We start from the raw sequence: 23,278 nt of genomic DNA on the forward strand, positions 1-23,278 counted from the left end.
TGCTCCATTATCTTCCCTGGCACAGAAGTTAAACTAACTGGTCTGTAGTTACCTGGGTAGTTTTTATTTCCCTTTTTATAGATGGGCACTATATTTGCCCTTTTCCAGTCTTCTGGAATCTCTCCCGTCTCCCATGACTTTCCAAAGATAATAGCTAGAGGCTCAGATACCTCCTCTATTAGCTCCTTGAGTATTCTAGGATGCATTTCATCTGGCCCGGGTGACTTGCAGGCATCTAACTTTTCTAAGTGATTTTTAACTTGTTCTTTTTTTATTTTATCCGCTAAACCTACCCCCTTCCCATTAGCATTCACTATGTTAGGCATTCCTTCAGACTTCTCGGTGAAGACCGAAACAAAGAAGTCATTAAGCATCTCTGCCATTTCCAAGTTTCCTGTTACTGTTTCTCCCTCTTCACTAAGCAGTGGGCCTACCCTGTCTTTGGTCTTCCTCTTGCTTCTAATGTATTGATAAAAAGTCTTCTTGTTTCCTTTTATTCCCATAGCTAGTTTGAGCTCATTTTGTGCCTTTGCCTTTCTAATCTTGCCCCTGCATTCCTGTGTTGTTTGCCTATATTCATCCTTTGTAATCTGTCCCAGTTTCCATTTTTTATATGACTCCTTTTTATTTTTTAGATCGTGCAAGATCTCGTGGTTAAGCCAAGGTGGTCTTTTGCCACATTTTCTATCTTTCCTAACCAGCGGAATAGCTTGCTTTTGGGCCCTTAATAGTGTCCCTTTGAAAAACTGCCAACTCTCCTCAGTTGTTTTTCCCCTCAGTCTTGATTCCCATGGGACCTTACCTATCAGCTCTCTGAGCTTCCCAAAATCTGCCTTCCTGAAATCCATTGTCTCTATTTTGCTGTTCTCCCTTCTACCCTTCCTTAGAATTGCAAACTCTATGATTTCATGATCACTTTCACCCAGGCTGCCTTCTACTTTCACATTCTCAACGAGTTCCTCCCTATTTGTTAAAATCAAGTCTAGAACAGCTTCCCCCCTAGTAGCTTTTTCAACCTTCTGAAATAAAAAGTTGTCTCCAATGCAGTCCAAGAATTTGTTGGATAGTCTGTGCCCCGCTGTGTTATTTTCCCAACATATATCCGGATAGTTGAAGTCCCCCATCACCACCAAATCTTGGGCTTTGGATGATTTTGTTAGTTGCTTGAAAAAAGCCTCATCCACCTCTTCCACCTGGTTAGGTGGCCTGTAGTAGACTCCTAGCATGACATCTCCCTTGTTTTTTGCCCCTTTAAGCCTAACCCAGAGACTCTCAACACTTCCGTCTCCTATGTCCATCTCTACCTCAGTCCAAGTGTGTACATTTTTAATATATAAGGCAACACCTCCTCCCTTTTTCCCCTGTCTATCCTTCCTGAGCAAGCTGTACCCATCCACACCAACATTCCAATCATGTGTATTATCCCACCAAGTTTCAGTGATGCCAACAATGTCATAGTTGTATTAATTTATTAGCACTTCCAGTTCTTCCTGCTTATTCCCCATACTTCTCGCATTTGTATATAGGCATCTAAGATACTGGTTTGATCTTTCCTCCCAGTTTTGTCCTGACTCTCCTTTCTCTCTGCCAATATAGCCCACACTCCCTCTTGTTTCCGACCCATCTCCCCAGTCTGCCCTGGGCGGGGTCGGGCCTAGGCCACGCCCCCAGCCCGTGCCCGCCCCCCCCCCCCCCGACAGAGGCCTCGGGCCGGCCCGGCCCGGCGCCCCACGCTGGGCGGGGCGATCCCCGGCGGCTGCCCTGGGGCGCGCGGAGCCGGGGGCGGTGCTCAGGCTCCCCACGCTCCCCCTCGCGCGCCCCCGCCAGACCAGCGTGAGCGCGCACGGGAGCCCCAGCAGCCAATCACGGCGCTCCCAGGGCAGATGCAGGCTGGGGGAGAAGCCCCCCCCCTCGCTCCAGCGCCGGGGCAAGGCCGGGCTCCTGCACTCACAGACCCCCCCCAGTCCCAGGGCGGGCGGAGGCCACACCGCGGGGGGAAGGGGCCCTGTGGGGAGATGGGGCCAAGGCCCTTGAAAGCTCTGAACCCCTGCGGGGGGGGGGGGGGTTCACTGCCAGGCCCCGAGGAGGGGGGCACAGGGATCGGTGTTGCTCTATTCTGACCCCAGCAGTGGCTTCGTGGGGGATGCTGATGTTGAATTGCACCGTGTGAGTTGGCTGCCTCCTCACCCTGACTTCACCCCATGTGTCCCACTGCAGGGCCCTGCCTCCCCTGCTGACACACAGCGCCCTGGGTGACTTCTCCACAACCCCCATCCTACCTTCAGCCTGACCTCCCGCAGGAACCCCCCTCCCTGAACTGTCCTTCCCGGGCCTGCCCCTGCCGTGCTGCCGCCAAGTGGCAGATGGGGAGAGCCAGCGTTGCTGTCCTAACCCCCCACCCCCACTTGCAGTGTATTTGGAAGTGGATTGCCCCCCCCCCCATTGCAGAGCTGCTCCCTTCCTAACCCGTAATCTCCCCGAGGCTGGATCATTTATTTCCCACCGCTGGTCAGGACCCAGCCCAAGGACGGAGGCCTGTGGGCGCTGCCAGCACCGGCTATGAACCACCCCCACCACACTAGCCAAAGGCTTTTCTTGTTATTTTATTACAAAGATGTACACTCCCAGCGCAATCCCTGTTCATTCCCCCAGCCTAGTCCCTTGGCTCCTCTGGGGACCTGGCCCACCTGTATACAGTGGAGGAGTGCGCTAACCTGCGTGCCCCACTCCTCTCCTCCCCCAGGGAGGAGGGAGGCATGCCCAGCCCATGCCTGAGGAAGAGCGGGGAGCACCCTCCGCTGCCCCACACATGTGGACTCAAGGTGACCAGCATCTGCAGTGGCGCCCTCCAGTGCTGCCACCTTCCAGCCTAAGCCCAGCCATCTGCCCTCTGCCTGTGGGAACAAGCAGGGCCAAAGCCTCCCTGCTCCCATGCAGGCAGCCCAGCGCCCTGTGCCCCCCTTCGCCTGGCACCAGCTGGCAGGTGCCCCCCTAAGGCAAAGGTCCCAGCGTGCGATGCCCATGGACAGCTGAGTTCAGCGGGCGTCCCAGGCCCCCCTCCTGCTCTGGGACCATTACGGCGCCGCCTTCCCCAATCAGGCCACTGAGCACAAGGAAGGGGGACTGACTCCTGCTGCAGGCCCCAGAACAGGCCAAGGCGCCCTCACTCCTTCCAGAACAAAGGCGCAAGGCTCCAGCCTGAGAACGTGGAATGGCTCCAGGGCAAGTCCCAGATCCTGGGATCCGGTGGCCAGGCGGGGGCCCAGTCAGCAGCTCCCCGCTCCCAGGAGACGTGGGGCCCGGCCGAGGGGCCCGGCTACTTCCAGAAGAGCACGTTCCAGAGCAGCAGCCAGCAGGGGTAGACGAAGAGGGCGATGAAGGGGAAGACGATGGAGCCGTAGAGGTAGTGGTCCAGCAGGCCCTCGGACACAGCCTGCAGGAAGAGCTGCCAGCACTCCAGCGCCGAGACGGGGTACTCGATCAGCTCCTGGTACAGGACGATGCTGAGCAGGAGGGTGGCAGCTGGCGTGACCAGGACCAGCAGCACTGCATACAGATACCTGGGAGACAGACACAGGCAGGGATCAGAGCGGGGCAGCCTGGGGTGCACCAGCCAGCAGGGCTGGGCCGAAAAGGGGCAAATCCCAGCACTCTTGCCCTGCTCCCTACAGCGCCCCCTGCTGGGAGAGGCTGGGGCTGGAGTGGCCAGGAGCTCCCCCACAACTCCCAGTGCTCCTGCCCTACTCCCCCGAGCAGGGGGTGCTACGAGAGGCTGGAGTAGCTGGGAGCTCCTGGGAGAGGCTGGGGCAGAGGGATGACCAATGCCAGCATAAACTTGATATCGTCTAATGAGACCCCTGTGGGCCTGGTCCCTGGTGGGGGAGGGGATTTCCAGCCCATCCCTTGGACTGGCTGTTGGCTCTCAAGGCACCCTGCCTGTACCCAAACAAGGATCCTGCCACCTGCAGAGCGAGCCCACCTAGGATGAGACTGGCCACGGAGCCCCTGCCACTCATGGGCTGGCCTGGCTCAGGTGACCTTGAGCCGCCTCACTGGATGCCACGGGAAATGCGCAGGGGCCACTTACTTGGGGCCTTTGGGCTGGACGATGGCTGCAACGGGCACCATGGTGACAGCCAACAGGAAGCCCAGGGAGAAGTTAATGAGGGCGATGCAGCCCAGCAGCATGGCCAGGTACAGCAGGGAGAGAAGCTTCAGGGTCATCCAGCCGCGTTCACTCCCACAGCCAGTCAGCACCCTGCAGAGCAGAGAAACGGCTGTCAGGCCCTGCAGACACCTGCCTAGCCCCCACTCCGGCCAGGGCTGCGAAACAGCAGAGAACCAATGGTACCATTTTCTATAGCGCCCTGCGACAGTCTATGTTCACCCTTTTTACACAATTCTGTGGATTCTGTACAAAGCATGCCTTATGAGGTATCGTGAAAACTCATAATGTGCTGATCATTATTGACCTGGTAAAATATGTGTGGCAACGTTGTAGGTAAAGGTCACAGAATCATGGGATTGGAAGGGACCGCAAGAGGTCAATTAGTCCAGTCCCCTGCACTCATGGCAGGACTGAGTATTATCTAGACCATCCCTGACAGCTGTTTGTCTAACCTGCTCTTAGGCCTTGTCTACACTAAAGGGAAAAGTCTATCTAAGCTATGCAATTTGAGTTACGTGAATAGCGTAACTCAAATAGACGTAGCTTAGATCTACTTACCGCGGGGTCCACATTATGCAATGTCAACGAGAGACGCTCTCCCATCAACTCCCCTTACTCTTCTCGATCAGATGGAGTACAGGAGTCAACAGGAGAGTGATCGGCAGTCGATTTAGCGGGTCTTCACTAGACCCGCTAACTCAACCACTGATGCATTGATTGCCGCAGCGTTGATCTCGGGTAAGTGTAGACAAGTCCTTAAAAATCTCCAATGACGGAGATTCGACAACCTCCCTGGGCAATTGATTCCAGTGCTTAACCACCCTGACAAGAAGTTTTTCTAATGTCCAACATAAACCTCCCTTGCTGCAATTTAAGCCCATTGCTTCTTCTCCTTAACCTCTGAGGATAGGACAACAATTTTTCTCCTTCCACCTTGTAACAACCTTTTATGTTCTTGAAAACTGTTATGTCCCCCCTCAGTCTTCTCTTCTCCAGACTAAACAAACCCAATTTTTTCAGCCTTCCCTCACAGGTCATGTTTTCTAGACCTTTAATCATTTTTATTGTTCTTCTTTGAACTTTCTCCAATTTATCCACATCTTTCCTGAAATGTGGCACCCAGAACTGGGCACAATACTCCAGTTGAGCCCTAATCAGCGTGGAGTAGAGCGGAAGAACAACTTTTTCTGTCTTGCTTACAACACTCCTTCTAATACAGCCCAAAATGGTGTTTACTTTTTTTGTAACAGTGTGACACTATTGACTCATATTTAGTTTGTGATCCACTATGACCCCCAGATCCCTTTCTGCAGTACTCCTTCCTAGACATTTATATAAAGTCCAATTATAAAATTCTACTCAGCCAGGTGTCAACAAAATCCAATGGACTATCACCTGGCTAAGTGGCCATTCTTTGTCAGGAAAAAGGGTGTGAGCGAGAAATTTACATCTTGGCACACACACAGCTGGAAGCTCCCATCCCAGGGACGTTGCCACCTGGACCCCAGCTGGAGATGATTCTCAAAGAAGAGAATTGCTATAAGAAAGGGGAGCAGACTCCCCAGATTATCTCTCCCTTCATCCCTACTCACAGCATCAACACTTGAAAGACAAAGGAAGCATTGGCCTGGGGATAGATTCTGGCTGTAAGATTGCTAGAACACATGGTGAGAGAAACCCTTTTGCTTTAAGTTCACACAGCTTGCTAAATTAGATATCTTTTATTTCTCTGTAATCAATTCTGACTTTTATCCCTCATTACTTGTAATCACTTAAAATCTTTCTGCAGTTAAGAAATGTGTGTTATTGTTTTATCTAAACCAGTGTGTGCTTGCACTGAAGTATCTGGGGTACTCCATTTGAGATAGAAAATATGCACAAACCCTGCTATTAATGAAATGACGGACTTTCTATGAGCTTGTGTTGTCTAGGAGTAAAGAGCTGGGCAGTACAAGACGCACATTTGTGGGGAAAGTCTGGGATTGGGAATTTGCTGGTGTTGTTCCGTTATAGAATTCAGGAGTGGCTGGCTAGAGCACTCATGTAACTCAGCGGGGAGCGAGTTACATGCTGGAGGCTGTGTGAGCAGACCAGGAGTGGCGGTGTAAAAGGCACCCCAGGTTGGAGAACTGGGGGGACACAGATGTTCAGCAGTCCAGATTGTACCTGGGAGAATGTCATAGCGCCCCCTGCTGGGACAGGAGTAGCTGGGAAGGCCCCCACAGCCAGCGCCCTGCCCCGCTCCCCACAGTGCCCCCTGCTGGGAGTGACCGGGGCTGGAGTAGCCAGGAGCTCCCCCCATTGCCAGTCCTCCTGCCCCGCTCCCCACAGTATCCCCTGCTGGAGAAGAGAGCTCTGGAGTCATTGTGCATGTGTATTAGGCGTGTTTGTGTTCCTGCTGGCCCGCTGACTTCACCCCAGAGCACAACCTACTGCTGGCCCTGAGTGAGTGACGGATCTCATCACGACCCTCTGCCTTGCCTCCCGGGACCCGCACGTACCTGTGTGTGTTGTGTGGCAGCGCCAGTCCGGCCACGTAGATGGCAATGACCGTCAGCACCACAGCCTCCGACTCCGAGACGGGGAAGTGCTGGGTGGCCAAGTGCTGGCCCAGCACAGGCAGGAAGTAGAGGGTGAGGCCCGTGGCATGGCAGATCAGCAGGGGTGGCACCAGGATGAGCAGGCCAGGACGTGACTCCTGCGGGGCGGGAAGGGGGGAAGCTAAGCGGGGGCAGCTGAACTAGGGCCAGAGCCAAACCTATCAGGCCTTACTCCTGGGGGAATCTCAGCTGCTGGGGGAAGGGGGATCCCAAATCTGCCTCCCTGTTCCAGGGAAAGGGCCCTGGGCAGCTTCAAGCCCAGCCCGAGCGGCAGCTCCCATCAAACCAAGGGGCGGGGGCTGTGCTGGGGAGGGTTACACAGCAGGGCGGCCCTGTGGGGTGGTCGCTTGGCTTGGGAGCTCCCTGCCCTGCCCCAGATGCCCTGGGGAACCTGGCCAGGTCCCCCGTCCCGATCCATGCAGGGTGATGAGGGCCAAGATTGGGAGGAGCTCACAGACTAAGGTAGCAGACACCACAGATGTCCCTTAGACGGCCAGGAACCTGTCGGGGGCCCTACTGAGAGGCCGATGGGGGAGGAAGGCAGTAGCTACCCTCGGGCCTGGAGAGCTCCAGGAGTGGCTGGGGCAGGGCCCTGCGACCCCTCACCTCGGCGGCAGCGTGGGCAGCACCCTGGTCTCCATCGCAGAGCTGCTCCTCGGGGCCCGCATCGCATTTACTCAGCTTCATCCACAGGTCGAGGGCGTGGGGCAGAGTCAAGGAAACCAACCACACAGCAGCCCGACCCACCGGGCCCCCGCACCGACCCCCACCCGGCCATGGGCAGATGCCACTCCCCAGAGCCAGGCGCAGCCCCTACCTCCCAGAGCGAGCTCCTCATAGAGACCCAGGCTGGGGAGAGGGCAGTGGGGGCACTGCACAGTGGGGAGAGGTCCCCTTCGGCCAGCCTGGGGAACGCGCCTCTCGCCCCCCGTCAGGCAGGGCTGTGCAGTTCAGTGCCCTTGTGGAAAATGCCGGCTCCTCCCCAACCTGGATCTGAGCAAAGACTCCGCCTGCCCCCTGTCCCCCTTGGCCTGGCCCCGCTGCAGCCCAGAGCCCTAACCCTCCCGCTCCCCCTCGCAGGGATATCTTGAGGACGAGGATGAGGATGAGGAAGCCGAAGGCCGGCATGTAGACGCCGATGGAGACGAAGCGCGCGAGCGAGGGCAGCAGGTAGAAGAAGTAGGACTGGTGCAGACGCTCCAGCAGGTTGTTCAGCTTGCGGAACATCCCCTCCAGCGTCCTGCGGGGCAGGATCCTCAGCAGGGGCAGACGCTGGCACCGGCCTCGCCCGGGGGGGGCAGCGAGGGAGAACGGGGGGCACAGCCTCTCAGCCCCATCCCCGGGGCCGGTCTCCACGCTGAGCTAGACCAGCATTCCCCTAGGCTCCCCCGCCACCCCAATCCTGGGCTCCCTCCATCCCCCAGCTCAGCTGGTGCTCGCAGCGCCCCCGCTAGCCCAGTCCAGCCCCTCCGTCCGGCTCTCGCACGCTGGGGGAGCAGGGGCCCTGCCCGCAGGGGCGTTACTCACTTGCCCACGGTGCCCATGTCGTACTTGTACTGCCGAAAGCTGTTGATGCCGCGCACGGTGATGGCCTCGATGTGGTAGCGCAGGAAGAGGCCGTGGTCGCCCTGGGGCCGGCCAGAGCCCTGCTTCAGCACCATGAGCAGCAGGGTCTGCAGGCTGTGCACATAGGCCGGCAGCGTGTCCCAGTCCGTGCGCTGCAGCTGCAGGGCAGAGACATCAGGGCCTGCCCCCGCCCTCCCATCCAGTCCTCCCCCCACCGACAGCTGGGGAGCCTGGTCGGGGGCATGAGAGCCCCTTGGGCGGGACTGGGGGTGCAATCAGCAACAGCGGGGGAGGGGCAGGTGGGGGACAGGAGAAACCAGCAGGGAGAGGAGTCCGGCTGGGAACGCTCCCTCCCTCCTCCCGATCTCACTGTACCCTGGATGGTGCTGCCCCCGCCCCCCTCACCTTGACATGGATGGTGCCGTGTCTCCCCCCCCCCCGACATGGATGGTGCCGGACTCCCCCCCTCCCCCGACGTGGATGGTGCCGGACTCCCCACCCCACTCTCACCTTGACATGGATGGTGCCCCCCCCACCCTCCCTCTTGCCCTGGATGGTGCCGTCCCCGCTCTCACCTTGCCCTGGATGGTGCACAACAGCCCGTTCTTCTGGCAGAAGGCGTAGAAGAGGTTGACCAGGTCCAGGTTGGGCAGCTGCCCGTTCAGCCCCTCCACGGCCACGTCGAAGCTGGTGATGACGTCGCTGCTCAGCTCCAGCGAGACAGCCGCCTGGATGGCTCCGGCCCGGCCCAGCATCCCCGAGGAGAGCACCTCTGCCGGCACAGCAGCAGCTCAGACCAGGCAGCCCCCCTGCCCAGAACCCAGCTTGGGGGGCGGGGGAAGAGCCCCAGCCAGCTCCCTGGCTTGGTAACAGCAGCCGTGCCCGCTCAGTGAGCGTGTGGCTGCGACACACCAGAGGGGCCTCCAGGGAGAGCCAGGCCTGCCCCCCAGCTGCGCCCCACCCCGAAGCCCCAGCCCTGCCCCCACAGCTCCACTGGCCTCACCAGTGACGTTGACGTCGTGGTAGGCCTCCAGCCAGGCCTCCATGCCAATCAGGTCGTGCTCGTTCACCAGGAAGATGATGTCCTTGGCCCAGTAAATCTGACCTGCAAGCAGACGAGCACTGTCCGTGTCAGCGAAGGCCAGGCCGGCTGCCCCCGGGGAGCAGTATGCACCACGGCGGGGCCCGTGTCAGAGGATGCAGGGGGGACTACAGTCAAGTCAGCCGCACGGGGCCAGAGGCCCGAAGCGGCCCCAGGAGGAACCTGCTAGTTGCCTTCCCTGCTCGGCCCCCGGGGGTCTGTGAACAGGGCAGAGGCCTCCGTACTCTGCACACTGCACAGATGCCACAGGGAGGGGCTGAGACATGAGAGTCTGATCTGAACAGCCTGACTGCCCCAGGAACCCCCCTTGCTGGGCCGGGGGGAATGCAGACCCAGGAAGCCCCTCAGTGGGCCAGAGGGGGAGGACCTCATATGGGCCAGGGAACCCGCTCGCCAAGCCATGGGGGACCCGATACAGCCCCAGAACCCCCCCTTGCTTGGCTGGGGAGCCTGCTACAGCCCCAAGAACCCCACCGGACCCCTGGGACCACAAGACCCCCGTCACCAGACTATACCGAGGCCTGGCCCATGCACTGTTGAGCAGCAAGCCACTCTCAGGTGCACATGACCTAGCACCTCCCTGCCACTCCCACAGGCCCCACCCCCCAGGCATGCACTCACTTACCCCGGAAGTAGGAAGCCAAGGCCAGCATGAGCCCCACAGCCTGGTTGTTGTGCTGCCCCGTACTGCAGGGCACGCTCAGGACCAAGGACTCCGTGCTGGCCGCACGTGGCGCCCGCAGGATCCCATACACATTCGTGCCCTTCACCATCTGCAGGGAGGGAACCAGGGCTCAGCGGGACAGCGGAACCGAGCCCCACCCACAAAAGAAGGGGCTTCTTCCCACCCCAGAGCCAAACACAGCATCCTGGTGTCTGCTGAGGAGGGCCCCAGACCGGGGAGGAGCACCAGCAGCTGGCGGCGGGGAGCAAGTCCATGGCAGGGATAGCAAGGGACTGTGGGTTGGGATTGAGGGGCACCCTCAGAGCTGGGGTGGAGGCGCCCAGCACTGGGATAGCAGAGGCTGTGGGTCAGGACTGGGTGCAGAGTTGCATGCAGCGAGCTTGCCAGTTTCTGCCTTTTGCCCAGAGACCAGCCCTGGCCCCTCAAGTGCTGTCAGCCCTCAGTTTTGCTACCCCTTTTCCGTGAGCAGACCTCCTGGATCAGCACACTTGCTACGGAGCTGAGGAAGGGCCAGGATCCTCCGAGAAGCCCCAGAGCTCTGTGGGGATGTGCCAGCCCACGGGGCGTAGGGGCCGCATCTGTCCCCTTGCACCAACCCCCAGCCCTCAGTGCCTGCAGCTCATCTGTGCCCTACCCCCAGGGCAGAGATGGGGCAGCTCCCAGGGACCGCGGTCCTGGTCTGGCACATACGTATCTTTCGCGCATCTCGTCCGGGAAGGGCAGAGTGCGGGAGAAGGGCTGCTTATAAACCTCCAGGCCCAGGTTCCACATGGTCTTCTCCAGCCAGGCCACAGGGATCCCCCTGGGAAAGGAGACAAGAAAAGTGAGGGGCTGGAACGGAGCCCCCTCGCCGGGGGGAGGGGGGGGCGGGGGAACGACACAACGCTTGAACCCAGCACGCATAGCAATCCCCAGATGGCCCTTCTCAGAGCCAAGGGCCAGGCTCTATCCACCCACGGGCACGGACTCGCCCAGTGCCGCGTAGCACAGTGCCACTGCCCTGCCTTCCAGACTGAGATACACCAGCCAATGCAAAAGGAAGGCAAACTGCAGGGCCCTGCAAAGCCATCCCATCTCCTGAGACTACAACTCCCAGCATGCAGTTCACCTGCCTTGAGTTCTGCATGCTGGGCCCTGGCAGGACACCCCTGGGTATTATAAAGGCAGCTGACAAGGCAGTCCCCTCATGTAGCCATGGGGTGCCACCCTTCCTCCCTGCTGGCCCGGGGCCCTCGGAGAAGTCCTTGGCCTGTATCCTGACCAGGGGCTCCCCCGACTGCTGGGCTTGAACTCACCCCACCTTCTTCTTGTGGCCAGCGAACTCGCGGGCGTAGGAGAGTGCCCTCTCGCCGAACACGAACTGCTCCTCCACCATGGTGGAGCCCATGGCGTTCTCCGACATGTAGGAGCGCAGGGTGAAGGGCGGGGAGGCCAGGCCCAGGAACCAGCCCAGCCCAGCCAGGTAGCTGAGGATGCTGCAGACAGGAGACACAAGGGGGTGAAGACCACGTGCTGCTCTCCTCCCTACCCACTCCCTGCCCTGGCCCCATTGCCCCAGGAGAGAAGGGGTCAGGTCTAACAGGGAGGTCCAAGAGCAGCACAAAAAGGGCGGATCTGTGCACGTGGTGGCCACGGCTTTGACCCCCAGCTGGCTCCCCCGCTCTGCACTGCCACACAGGCAATGCTGGCTCGATGTCTCCCCCGACTCTGGGCTCCTAGGGCAAGGAGGGCTGGGTCCAGGCTCTGGAGGAGACAGTGCTGTGCCCCCTCCCGCACTGATGGGTGGCCCTGAGGGAGAGAATAAGACGGAAGGAAGGAGAGCGCGTGGGGGTGGGAGGAAACAGAGACATTTCCCCATGGAGCCCAGGAAGTCAGGGGCCGCGCACTCACCAGAGTGGGGTGTTGAGGCGGAGGATGAGCCGGGACAGCGCCCGCCTGCGGTACGGGTCCGACAGGAGCCCCATGGCGGACGGCTGGGGCCCACGGGGTCACTGCAGAGAGAAGGGCAGCGTCTCCAGCTGACAGCGACCCGGGAGCCCCCTCACGCAGGCATGGCCCCCACCCTGCTCCGTGCAGCCACAGAGGGGTGCGGGCACAATGCGGCCAGCTACCTGCCTGGGCCAAACCCCTGCTCCCCCACTAAGCCCCCCTGCCCCTCGCCAGACACACACACACAGGGACAGCCCAGCACACGGCCTGGCACCACCCTGGGCCCCCCCAGACCCTGAGACCCCCCCGCACCCCCACCCCACAGGGACAGCCCAGCCCCCACTGAGCCCCCCTGCTCCTCGCCAGACCCACACACACACACCCACCCAGGGACAGCCCAGCACACGGCCTGGCACCACCCGGGCCCCCCCCGACCCTGAGAGCCCCCCCCCCGCGGGCCCGGCCCAGGTGAATGCAGTGGGGGCGGGGGGGGGCTCTGCCCTGGAGCTCTCGCCGGGCCGGTCTCGGGGGGCCCCGCGCGGAGCCACGTCCGGGCTCGAGCCGAGCCGGGGGTTCCGTTCCCGCCCCCGCCAGCACCGCGCGCCCGGGGGGGCCAGTGACCGAGCGCCCCCCCCCGGGCCCGCACCTACCCGGCACGCGCGGGGGCTCAGGCCGCTCAATCCAGCGCCGAGCCGCCGCCCCCAGAGCAATCGAGCTCCGAGCCGCCGAGCCTCGCTCGGGTGACAGCTCTGCGCGCCCCCCCCTTTCCCGAGCAGGGCTGGGCACGTGACGCAGCCCCCACGCCCGCCGCGGGGGGCGGGCCCAGCACAGGCCGCGGCGAGGGCACTTGCTGGGGCTGGCCAGGGGAGAGCGCCGGGCCCGGCAGGCAGGGGGAGGGGCCCGACCGGGGGCGGAGCCGCGTGAGCACGTATGCAGATTTGTGTGCGCGCAGAGCATTGTGGGAGCGGGAGCAGGCTGCCGAGCAGGGCCCGAATTTGGCCCCCGGGGCTCGGTGTGGAGAACGGAGAGGCCCCGGGGCCACGTCGGGGCAGCTCGCGGCAGTGAGGCCCGGTGTGGGCGGGGTGCGGCGGTCGGGCCGAGTCGGGCCCCACCGTGTGTTGAGAGTGTGGAACGAGCGAGGGCAGGCGGCGGCCGCGGCTGAACCAATCATATCTACTGGGGGTGGGGGGAGATACCATCATCACAAAGGTGATTTTCCCAGGGTGCGGCTCCCCTATTACACTGCGGGTGTAGTGGCCTTTGCGATGCGGGACACTCCACTGCAGCATTGGTGGCAATGGGGGATGCGCGCGCACGCTCCCCTGGCGCTCGTGTCCCCGGCCCGGCCCTGATCCATGGGGTGCTGTGGCTTGTTCCTGTTTTTGCTGCTCGCAACCCGTCCTTGGCGCGTTCCTGATTCCCAATTGCCATTGATGCAGCAAAGCGAAGCTTAGAAACTTCGGTTCGTGACACTCTGGGCTCTCTGTGGCTCTGTTAGTTAGAGGTCAGGCTGCTGACTCGGGGCTTGGACCGGGGTTTTCTTTTGCCCAAAGGGGAGCTGGCTCGCTGCTCTGTCTCTTTCCCTGCTTGCAGTTTTTGCCCCTTCCTCCTTCTTAGGCTCTTCCTCCTCTGATGGGAGGACTGCCTGTCAAAAACGCCTGTCCCCTCGTCCAACATGCAGGCTCCCCCGCTGCCCTGGGGCCGCTTTGGCTTTTGCTGCCTGTTCCTGTCTCTTGGTGGCAGCCCTGTCTGCGCTACGGAGACTAGGCTGGCACAACCCCATGGAGGAGGAGGTCTTTCCGTCGCTTTAGGCCCACCGCCTCCCCGAGTGCCCTTAGCTACGCTGGGGGTTAGGTCGGCATGGCTGTATTGCACACTCCTGAAGGACGGGGCTGTTTTGAAGTAACTGTTCAGCACGCACCAACCCTCAGGCCTGGGCTGCACGGGGAACGTACGTCGGCAGAGCTACATCAGTCCGGGCCGTGGACGGAAGAATTCTTCCGTCGAACTCGTTCCTGCCTTTCAGGGCGGTGAATGGCCTATGCCAACAAGAGAAATCCTCTCTAGGACCCTTCTCCAGGAACAGCGCCCTTCCGTTGGGGGAGATTATGCTGGTTAAAAAAAAGAGAAATAGTTTAACTGCGTTTCTCTGTGACAAGGTCGACTTTGTATTGCTTCCCTCGTGGCTCCTTATAGCAGTTGTGTTCTGAAATCTTTAGGATTTTACTTCATTGATGATGAAATCTTGCTGTAACTTGATTCTAATTTTGAATGAGTAACTAGATATGAGCTTTTTGTGTGTGTTATTGGAGGATTGTTTAAAAAGCTGGGATTCCACTTTCTGCTACCTTTCAATTACATTTCCTCTAAAAGCCCACTTAAAACCTCCACTTCCCACACAACTCTCTCAAACATACAGTCCTCAGGCATACATAAGATGTTTAGTTTCACTCAATACCAGTCCACTTCCTTGCTGATTCCTGTCTAACCACTGCACACATATGGTATCTCCTCCCTACCCTGAGCTGATTCACGACTTTTGCGCTCAGTACAGGAAAATGAGAATTGAGAGGTAAGCTGTGCAGGGAACACTTCCTCTACTTGCACTCCACTCCCCAAGAGCCTTTCGGGGTCTTCTATGGACTTCAGGTTTCATTTGATTTCCAAGGTTTATGGTCTCATTAATTAGCCATCTCTGCTAAGAAACAGGACTAAATCTGAGCACTAGGTGTTACATTTACAGGAGCATCCAGAATCTGACTGTGCCCTGGTGTCGCGGAGTGTGGGGGACTCAGGGCCCTGTACCCCCGGCTTCCTGCGATTCACCATGACTCTCAGCCAGCTAGTAAAACAGAAGGTTTAGTGGACAATAGGAACACAGTCTACAGCAGAGCTTGTAGATACAACCAGGACCCCTCAATCAAGTCCTCTTGGGGAGTGCAGGGAGCTTAGACCCCAGCTTGGGGTTCCCTGCATTGCACCTCCCAGCCCAAAACTGAAGAACTCCCAAAACCCTCCAGCAGCTCTCTCTCCCCTCCCCTCTGCTCCTCCTCTCCTTTGTTCAGTCTCCCGGGCAGGTGTCACTTCTCCCACCCCCCTCCTGGCTCAGGTAGCTCAATGTAACTCCCAGGCTACATTCCCAGGTCAAATCCGCTCCGCTCCCTGCTCCGTCACACCTGTCCCCCCTTCCAGACTGAACTGAGCGGGGTCACTCTGCCCAGTGACCTGGGGAAGTTCAGGGCCCTCTCCAGGACAACGCATCCGCTATCAGGTTGTCACTTCCCTTCACGTGGACCACGTCCTGGGGGGCAGTGGGGGAAGGCTGTGTTGGGATGCTGGGCAGTGGGGGGTGTGAGTGGGGTGCTGTGTACTTGTGGTGGTGGGCTGTGGGGAAGTGCATTGGGCAGTAGTGGTGCGGCTGTGGCGGGGGGGGGCTGCTGGGCAGGGGAGTGGTGTGCAGGCTGCTGTGCATTTGTGGTGAAGGGTCTGTGGGGGGGGCGGCTAGGCATAGCAGTTCCAGGGGACGCTTGGCATAGGGAATCAGGGGCTGTGTGGTGGGGCACGGGCCCACCCCCGAGGGGAAGGGGCAGGCTGGCAGCACAGGGCCAGGCAGGCCAGTGTGCATCTGGCAACTGCCGGTTTGTAAATAGTGCCCTTCCACTGGGCTGGGTGGAGCAGGCCAGCCCCACCATACTATGCCCTATTGCCCCTGGCTGGCCCCTTGCTCTGGGGACCGACCTCCCCATGCCACGCTCCTTTGCCCCCATGGGGGCCCACAAATATGTTTGATGCCGGGCCCACAAAAGGTTAATCCGGCCATGCCCAGGAGTCCCGGCTCCCAGCCCCATGCCCCTCCTCGAGCCAGTGATAGAACCCAGGAAAGCTGGCTCCCAGCCTGACCCTCCCAATTGTAACCACTAGACTTCACCCCCCCACCCCCAAGCCAGGTGGCTGGTGGGCCAGGAGCCTGGTCTTCATTACATCAGCGGAGAGGTCTCACCCCGAGAGAAGGCGGGGAGGCAATATCTCTTGTATCGGACCAGCTGCTGTTGGTGGAAGAGAAGCTTTCGAGCCCTACCTAGCTCTTCTTCCGGTCAGGCGTTCCCCAGGCACTGCTGTCAAATCATCATGTCCCATGCCAGGGGGGACAGCGCCTCCCTGCAGCCAGTTCGCTGGCTGCCAGGTCCTGAAGAGGGTATGGCTGGATGCTGTCTGCTGCTGATAAATGCACGTTAAGAAAAATACTGCTTTAAACCATTCCTTACCCCGCCTCTGCCGCAGCCAGTGCTGCCTCTGTTGGTGGCAGGACACTGGGCTAGAAGGGCCTTGGGCCAACCCCGCTTATTAAACCCCTTCTTCACATGCTGCCATATTCCCCCTTGCACCACGACCGCGTCTCCAGCCGCCACAGGCTTCCTGCTCCCATCAGACCTGAGTTTACAACGTAATGTTCAAGCAGAAACTAATCCCCCCCCCCCCGGCTTTAAAGACAAACTAGACCCTCGCAGCATGCCCTGCTCATCCTGTAGCCAGCAGCTCAAAGGCAGACTGTGCCTTTAAGGGTCAGCATGGAGGGCGCAAGCGCAACCCCCTCCTTGTGCCAGTTGCCTTCCTGGGGAGCCCTTGCTCTAGTCTAGTGCCAAGGAGCTGAGTGGTGTTTACACAGGTGGGCCGTATGGCAGGCCGAGCGCTAGCTCCTCCAACACGAGATGCCCAGAAGATGAAGGGGCACGGCTTGTGCAGTACCCCAGAGCACTCCCAGGCTGCAGGGAGTTTCTGTAACAAGGGAAATTCCACAGAACAAACACGGTGCTCATTGAACCGTAATGTTTGGGAACCAAAGAGTTAAAGCAGGAAGCTCCTGGCTCTTCACGAGACCCCAACACGCTCAAGAGCCATGGGGCCTTCCCCCCCCGCTCTGCCCGGGGCTCAGAACCCAGCCCGTGTATTGACTGTGCCCAGGTGGGTGTAGGTGCAATGGGGAGGAGGGGGCTGAGGCTCAGAATGTCTCAGGCTATAAAGCACTTGAGCTCCTCTGGGCAGATGGCTGCTGGGAAAGCTCAGGGCAAGGGCTACTCATCAGCTTTCTCAGACCAGACCCGACCACTGCCCTTGTGCCAGAAGCATCTCTTCTAAACCCTGCCGCACTGGCAGCTTCACCGGCACGGAGCCTGGCAGGCCAGGGAGCCATGGTGCCAGCAGGCGGGGGTCCCTGGCACTGGGGTCACAACTGCTCGTGGGGTCTGAGGACCCTGCCTAGGGACGGCAGAGCCGCCATACCAATGCCAGGAGCAGCCTGCAGCGAGCAGAGGGGGTGCCTAGGCTGGGAGGTTCACAGCAGACTCCAGCTCACATAGGGTTACTCCTGGGAACTGTCATAGGCAGGAACCCTGGCACAATGGAGACTGGTATCGCAGAGCGCCGGTCCTTCCTCCAGCACCTGGGAACTGCAAGACTTCAATGCTGATGTATCCCCACCAGCACTGTTTCCTCTTTGCCCTGCAGTCAGCCAGGGGGGCCGGCTGCCCTTCCAAGTACAAAATACAATTTGCACCAAAACAACACTTTATTTAGAGCGGTTTTTATAAAAAGGAGCGGCCACTGATATCCGGGGAGTGAGCAGCTCCTGCCCCGAGCCATGGAATAGCTGCCTCCTGGAAGGCACGTCCCAGCCTCCCGCGGCCCCTAGGAGATTGAGAGGAGGCCCAAAGTCCGGGTGTAGGCAACCAGGACTACAGACACGAGTAGCAGAGTCAGGGTCCGTCACCCAGTGAGAGACAGCAGGTTTTACAGACACCGGCAAGACGCTGAAATGTACCGACGCGATGTTACCACCAAGCAGAGGAGCTCAGCCTGGGCCCAACACAGATGTTGACGTTGGGGTGTTACAGAACCAGGCTGCTGGACGAAAGGGCACATTGCTGGCATGGGCACTGGCTGCTGAACCGATCCCTTGCTGAGGCCAGGGCAGTGCTCCCTGCCCCCACGCAGCGCTGGTCCTAGGCACCCACGCTTGTGCGCTCACTCCCCCAGCAGCGTGGTGACCTCGTGCACGTGGTCACGCACCACCTGGTCCAGCACGGCGTAGACGTCCTTGCAGGCCTTGCTGGCAGCCTCAATGACCTGCTCCAGGTGGTCCTCGTGCAGCCGCGAGTTCATCTCCAGCAGGGCGATCTGGTCCGACTTGGGCAGCAGGGCGAGGGCCACCTGGGGCCCCCCGGCTGCCTCCTCCACGTAGTTGAGGTCGGCCAGAGGCGTGTCCTCGATGAAGCCGGCAGAGCTGGCGCACACATAGTCTCGCATGGGGATGCCTGCGTCGATGGTGGCCAGCGTGGCTGCATTCACGCAGGCACAGTAATTCCCACCGTCCGCTTGCAGGATCTGGGGAGGCACAGTCCTTAGCACAGAGGGCAGAGCAGGCTGCACCCACCCACTCAAGGGACCCTGTGTCTGGCCCCACAGAGCTCAGAGCCGGACCCTGCATGCCCACAAGCCTCCTTGGCGATCAGTCATCTGCTCGTGACACAGTACAAGCCCTGGGCAAACTCTCCGTCACCTGGTGTTGCTGTCTGAGCAGATGGTGGCACTAGTGGGGCAGGGAGCAGAATGCACTGTGGCCGGTCCCAGCCTGAACCCCATAAAAACAATCCTCCCCACATTGATGCATGAGCCACTGCCCCAGCCAGGCAAGTGCCTGCCGCATAGGTCACCACCCCCTGCCCCAGTGGCTCAGCTGACAGTTCCTCGTGCCCCTTGGGCACATCATACTGCTCCCCAACATGTTCCCTAGGCCCAAGGAGCAACGGGCAAGGTTTGAGCCCCCTTCCCACCTGCTCCAGGGACCTGTTATAGGCAACTGGGGTGGGACATACCGTCCTGGGGTCAGCACACCATAGAGCCAGGAAGCTGCCAGTGCTGTGTGAGGAGCCGCGGGCCACAGAAGCCAGGTGGTGCTGGGTTAACCAGTGTGAGGCTGGAGCCACAGAGCCACTGGCCCAACTGTAAAGGTGCCATGGCTTGGGGGGGCCAAGGCTAGAAACCCCCTACCTGCACGTAGATGTCGATCTGGGAACGGGGGTAGAGCTGGGTGAGGATCGCTGCCTCAAAGGTCTGCTTGAGGTGCAGCGTCATCTCACTGGACTTGCGGTCACCATGGGGCCGGCGCTTGCGTTCCCCTGTGCTGAAGGTGGCCATGCTGTACTGACAGTTCACCAGCGCCCGGTCGTGCAGGGCCTTACTGCGGGAGCCGCGCATCTGCCAACAGACAGTAACACGGCTGGGCTAGCAGGCCACAGGGCGCTGCAGTGTCGGGGGGGGGGGGGGGGGGGGGGGGAGGGGAGAGCGGGCAGGGCCCTGCAGTTCGGGGGCGTCTCAGAGTGATTTCAGGGACAGGTAATACAGGACAAGCAATACTGGGTGTTATGGACTGCTGCCCATTATGGACTGGGAGGGGGACCAAGGGCACGTTTCCCTGGGGACAGGCCTGCGAAGCAGGACGAGCGAGGATCTCCCCCACCAGTACCAGGGACCTGAGGAGCAGCGAACTTGCTAGGGACAAAACCCTGATGGGTCCCAGCCACGGCTGATCGTCTCCAGGGAAGGGGACTTGTTTGGTGATTTACCCTCTAGCTTGCCTTCTCCCACACCCAGCTCCTCCATCTGACACAGGGCCAAGCTGGCCAGCGCAGAGGCACAATCAGGAGTGAGGGTAATGGATGGGGGAGCAGGGATGGAGGCCTGGACTCCTGGTTCTATCCCCAGCTCTGGGGGGAGCGGGAGCTAGTAGTTGAGGAGACTGGAGACCTGGACTCCTGGGTTCTCTGGGGGGAGTGGGGGCTAGTGTCGGGGGACCCGGACGCCTGGGTTCTCTGGGAGGGAGTGGGGACTAGTGGCTGGGGCCCCGGACTCCTGGGTTCTCTGGGAGGGAGCGGGGGCTAGTGGCGGGGGCCCCGGACGCCTGGGTTCTCTGGGAGGGAGCGGGGGCTAGTGGCGGGGGACTCCTGGGTTCTCTGGGGGGGGGGGGCGGGGGCCCCGGACTCCTGGGTTCTCGGGGGGGGGGGGAGCGGGGGCCCCGGACTCCTGGGTTCCATCCCGGCTCTGGGGAAGTGGGGCCCGGCTCACCTCGTGCGGCCCGTACACCACGGCCAGCGCCTTGGTGTTGCCCTGCTCGATGTAGGCGGAGCCGTCGGCCTGGGCGAAGACCCCCATGCGCGCGCGCACCTTGCGCAGCTCCCCGGCCCGGCGCCCGTCCACGCGGTAACCCTCGTCCGAGAGCAGCTCCAAGCCCGCCATGGCGCGTTCCCGGCATGCACCGCGCCACGGCCACTGCCCCCCGCTCCCGGCGTGCCCTACGCGGAGACTTCATATCCCCCCCGCTCCCGGCGTGCCCTGCGCGGGGATTTCATATCCCAGCATGCTCCGCGCCAGGGCCACTACCTCCCGCTCCCGGCGTGCTCCGCGCGGGGATTTCATATCCCAGCATGCACCGCGTCAGGACCACTACCTCCCGCTCCCGGCGTGCCCTGCGCGGAAACTTCATATCCCGCCATGCACCGCGCCAGGCCACTGCCCCCCCGCTCCCGGCGTGCCCTGCGCGGGGATTTCATATCCCGGCATGCCCCGCGCCAGGGCCACTGCCCCCCCCACTCCTGACGTGCCCTGCGCGGGGATTTCATATCCCGGCATGCACCGCGCCAGGGCCACTGCCCCTACGCTCCCGGCGTGCCCTGCGCGGGGACGTCATATCCCAGCATGCACCGCGCCAAGACCACTGCCCCCGGTCCCGGCGTGCTCCGCGCGAGGACTTCATATCCCGACATGCACCGCGCCAGAGCCACTGCCCCCCGCTCCCGGCGTGCCCTGCGCGGAGACGTCATATCCCGGCATGCAGCGCACGGGGACTACGTATCCCAGCATGCCGTGCGCTAGTCCAGTCACCGCCGTGCGTTGCCGCTGGGTCTCCGGGGCGGTTCCTGCGGGCGGTGTCCGGAGAGCCCCGCTTCGCCCCGCTTCGCCCCGCCCCCCGTTACCCCCCCCGGACCCCCCGGCGCGGGGCCTGGCCCAGCTTCGGAACGTGTCTAGGCGAACCCGCCCGTGGCCCGAGCCCGGGGAGCCGCCCGGCCCCGCCGCCCCGCGCTGCTCACCCCCCTGAGCCGGAGCCCCGGGCGGCTCGTCCCCCGCAGGGCCCCGCGCCGGTCCCAGCCCCGCCGCGGTGTCCCCGGGAGCCTCGGCGCTGGACGGAGCAGGGGCGCTCGGCTGCCCCAGACGGGCCGCGTGGGGCTTGTTTCACCTCCCTGGCTACCTAATCCGGCGCAGCCGTGCGGGAGGGGCCCGGCCCGGGCCCCCCAGGACTGAGCGATGCCGACTGTCTCCTGTGGGCCAGATCGGGCTGAACTCCATCGGCCGGGCTCTGAACACGGCACTTGCAGTCGCGTGCAGTCCATGGCGCAGTAGAGACACGCCGGCATCTGCAATATGAGTTTGTCCCGACGTCGCTAGTGCTTTTTATGGAGCCAGTTGTAAAACTAGGCAAATATCTAGATGAGCTGATGTACCCCCGGAAGACCTCTGGGTACCCCCAGGGTTACATGTACCCCTTGTTGAGAACCACTGGTATAGAGGGTTGGAGGTTAAAGCATCATCCACTTGGCTTAGCCCTAAGCACAGCCAAGTGGTAGTGAGCCCCATTGTTCAAACTCTGTCTGTCTGTCTGACCTCCTCTGTAAGACTCCACGTAAGAGCCCCCACGGCCTCCACTAACCCACGCTTACTCCCCCCACCCCCAGGCCTTTGATCTTGATCTGGGGGAATTGTTGTTTAGCTTCCCAAAGGACAGGCTGGGAAGTTGATATCTCTCTGGTTGCTAGGGGCTAGTGTCTTGGCAATTGGATTTACTGTTGTCTTTTCAGTTCCATTGATATGGGGACCAGGCCCAGACAACAAGGTGACACCCCCACCTGTCTCTTCGTCTGCCTGGAGAGCAAACAGCCCTTTTCCACCCCCAGGTGACGATGCAGCACACGGGGCAACCGAAGCACACATAGGCTTCATAAAAATATTGCAAAATATTCCCCCCTTCAACCATCCCCTCTCTTCCTCGTGCAAGACTAGACTGAGCAGGGTCGCTGTAACACATGACCTGGGGAAGTTCAGGGATCTCTGTGACAAGGCATCAGCTATAACGGGTCGGCAACCTATGGCACGCGAGCCGATTTTTAATGGCACGCTGCTGCCTGCCGGGACTCCAGCGTGCCATTAAAAATCCTGCCCAGCCGGCTCACTTTCCTCTGCCCTCCACTCCCCCCGTGGGAGCAGAAGCATAGGCGTGTGCAGGGGGTGGGCAAATAGCCCCACTGTCCCGGCGTGGCAAGCCGCGGGGTCTGCGCTTCTGGGCTGGAGCACCCGGCCAAGCGCAGCAAGCCGCCGGCCCCTCACCCGCCTTCCCCCATCCCCTGGAGCCATGCTACCACGTGCAGCGCTCTGGAGGCCGGGGCTGTGCGCTCCCGCGGGGCAGTGTTTGGCTCCGCGGGGAGGTAGACATGCTCCCCACTCAACCGGAGCCATGCCGCATATCTGGCTCTGCTTGGAGCCTCATGGTAAGGGGGCTGAGACCGGGGGGGTTGGATAAGGGGTGGGGGCAGTCAGGGGACAGGGAGCAGGGTGGGTTGGCTAGGGGGTGGGATCCCAGGCGGGGTGGTTGGGGTGGGGGGGTGTCTCTGGAGGGGGCAGTCAGGGAGCAGGGGGGGGTTAGATGGGGCATGGGAGTCCTGGGGTCTGTCAGGGGGCGGGGGGAGGATAGGGGTCAGAGAAGGGAGCAAGGAGGGTCCTGGGGGGGGCAGTTAGGGTAGGGGTCTCTGGAGAGGGTGGTTAGGGGACAAGGAGCGGGGGGGGTTGTATGGGTCGGGAGTTCTGGGGGTCCTGTCAGGGGGTGGGGAGCAGTTGAATAGACATGGGAGTCCCAGGGATCTGTCTGGGGGCGGGGGTGTGGATAAGGGTCGGGGCAGTCAGGGGACAGGTAGGGGCTAGGGCCCTAGGGGGGCAGTCAGGGGACAAGGAGCAGGGAGGCTTAGATAGGGGGTGGGGTCCTGGGGAGCAGTTAGGGGCACAGGTCCCAGGAGGGGGTAGTCAGGGGACAAGGAGCGGGGGGGTTGGAGGTTCTGAGGGGGGCAGTCACCCAGCCCTGAGCCCTGACCTCCCCCCCACACACACCCAGCCGTCTGCCCTGAACC

General features: G+C 61.0%; 2 protein-coding genes across 6 annotated transcripts; both read right to left on the reverse strand.

The window, feature by feature from the left end:
* Window positions 1–2,590: 2,590 nt before the first annotated feature.
* On the reverse strand, window positions 2,591–13,274 carry GPAA1 (glycosylphosphatidylinositol anchor attachment 1). 5 transcript variants are annotated; one of them, XM_065582286.1, is made up of 13 exons: window positions 13,256–13,274; window positions 12,012–12,112; window positions 11,417–11,596; window positions 10,812–10,923; window positions 10,062–10,209; window positions 9,338–9,439; window positions 8,910–9,106; window positions 8,296–8,492; window positions 7,855–8,008; window positions 7,375–7,470; window positions 6,670–6,866; window positions 4,088–4,258; window positions 2,591–3,560 (listed from the first exon to the last, which is right to left on the reverse strand). In XM_065582286.1, exons 2-13 carry the CDS (start codon window positions 12,083–12,085, stop codon window positions 3,317–3,319), a joined length of 1,872 nt encoding a protein of 623 aa, XP_065438358.1. In that variant the 5' UTR covers window positions 12,086–12,112; window positions 13,256–13,274; the 3' UTR covers window positions 2,591–3,316. The 5 variants fall into 5 exon arrangements, with proteins under 5 accessions (XP_065438358.1, XP_042717223.1, XP_005291209.1 ...); XM_042861289.2 differs by having other exon boundaries at window positions 13,247–13,265; XM_005291152.4 differs by lacking the exon at window positions 13,256–13,274 and adding an exon at window positions 12,701–12,946.
* A 4,323-nt stretch (window positions 13,275–17,597) lies between these two features.
* On the reverse strand, window positions 17,598–20,466 carry EXOSC4 (exosome component 4). Its single transcript, XM_005291153.4, has 3 exons — window positions 20,172–20,466; window positions 19,098–19,304; window positions 17,598–18,431 (listed from the first exon to the last, which is right to left on the reverse strand). The coding sequence occupies exons 1-3, from the start codon at window positions 20,340–20,342 to the stop codon at window positions 18,072–18,074; spliced, it is 738 nt and encodes a 245-aa protein (XP_005291210.1). The 5' UTR covers window positions 20,343–20,466; the 3' UTR covers window positions 17,598–18,071.
* Window positions 20,467–23,278: the final 2,812 nt, after the last annotated feature.

The sequence above is a fragment of the Chrysemys picta genome, chromosome 2, assembly GCF_011386835.1.
Source record: "Chrysemys picta bellii isolate R12L10 chromosome 2, ASM1138683v2, whole genome shotgun sequence".
Classification (NCBI taxonomy): domain Eukaryota; kingdom Metazoa; phylum Chordata; order Testudines; family Emydidae; genus Chrysemys; species Chrysemys picta.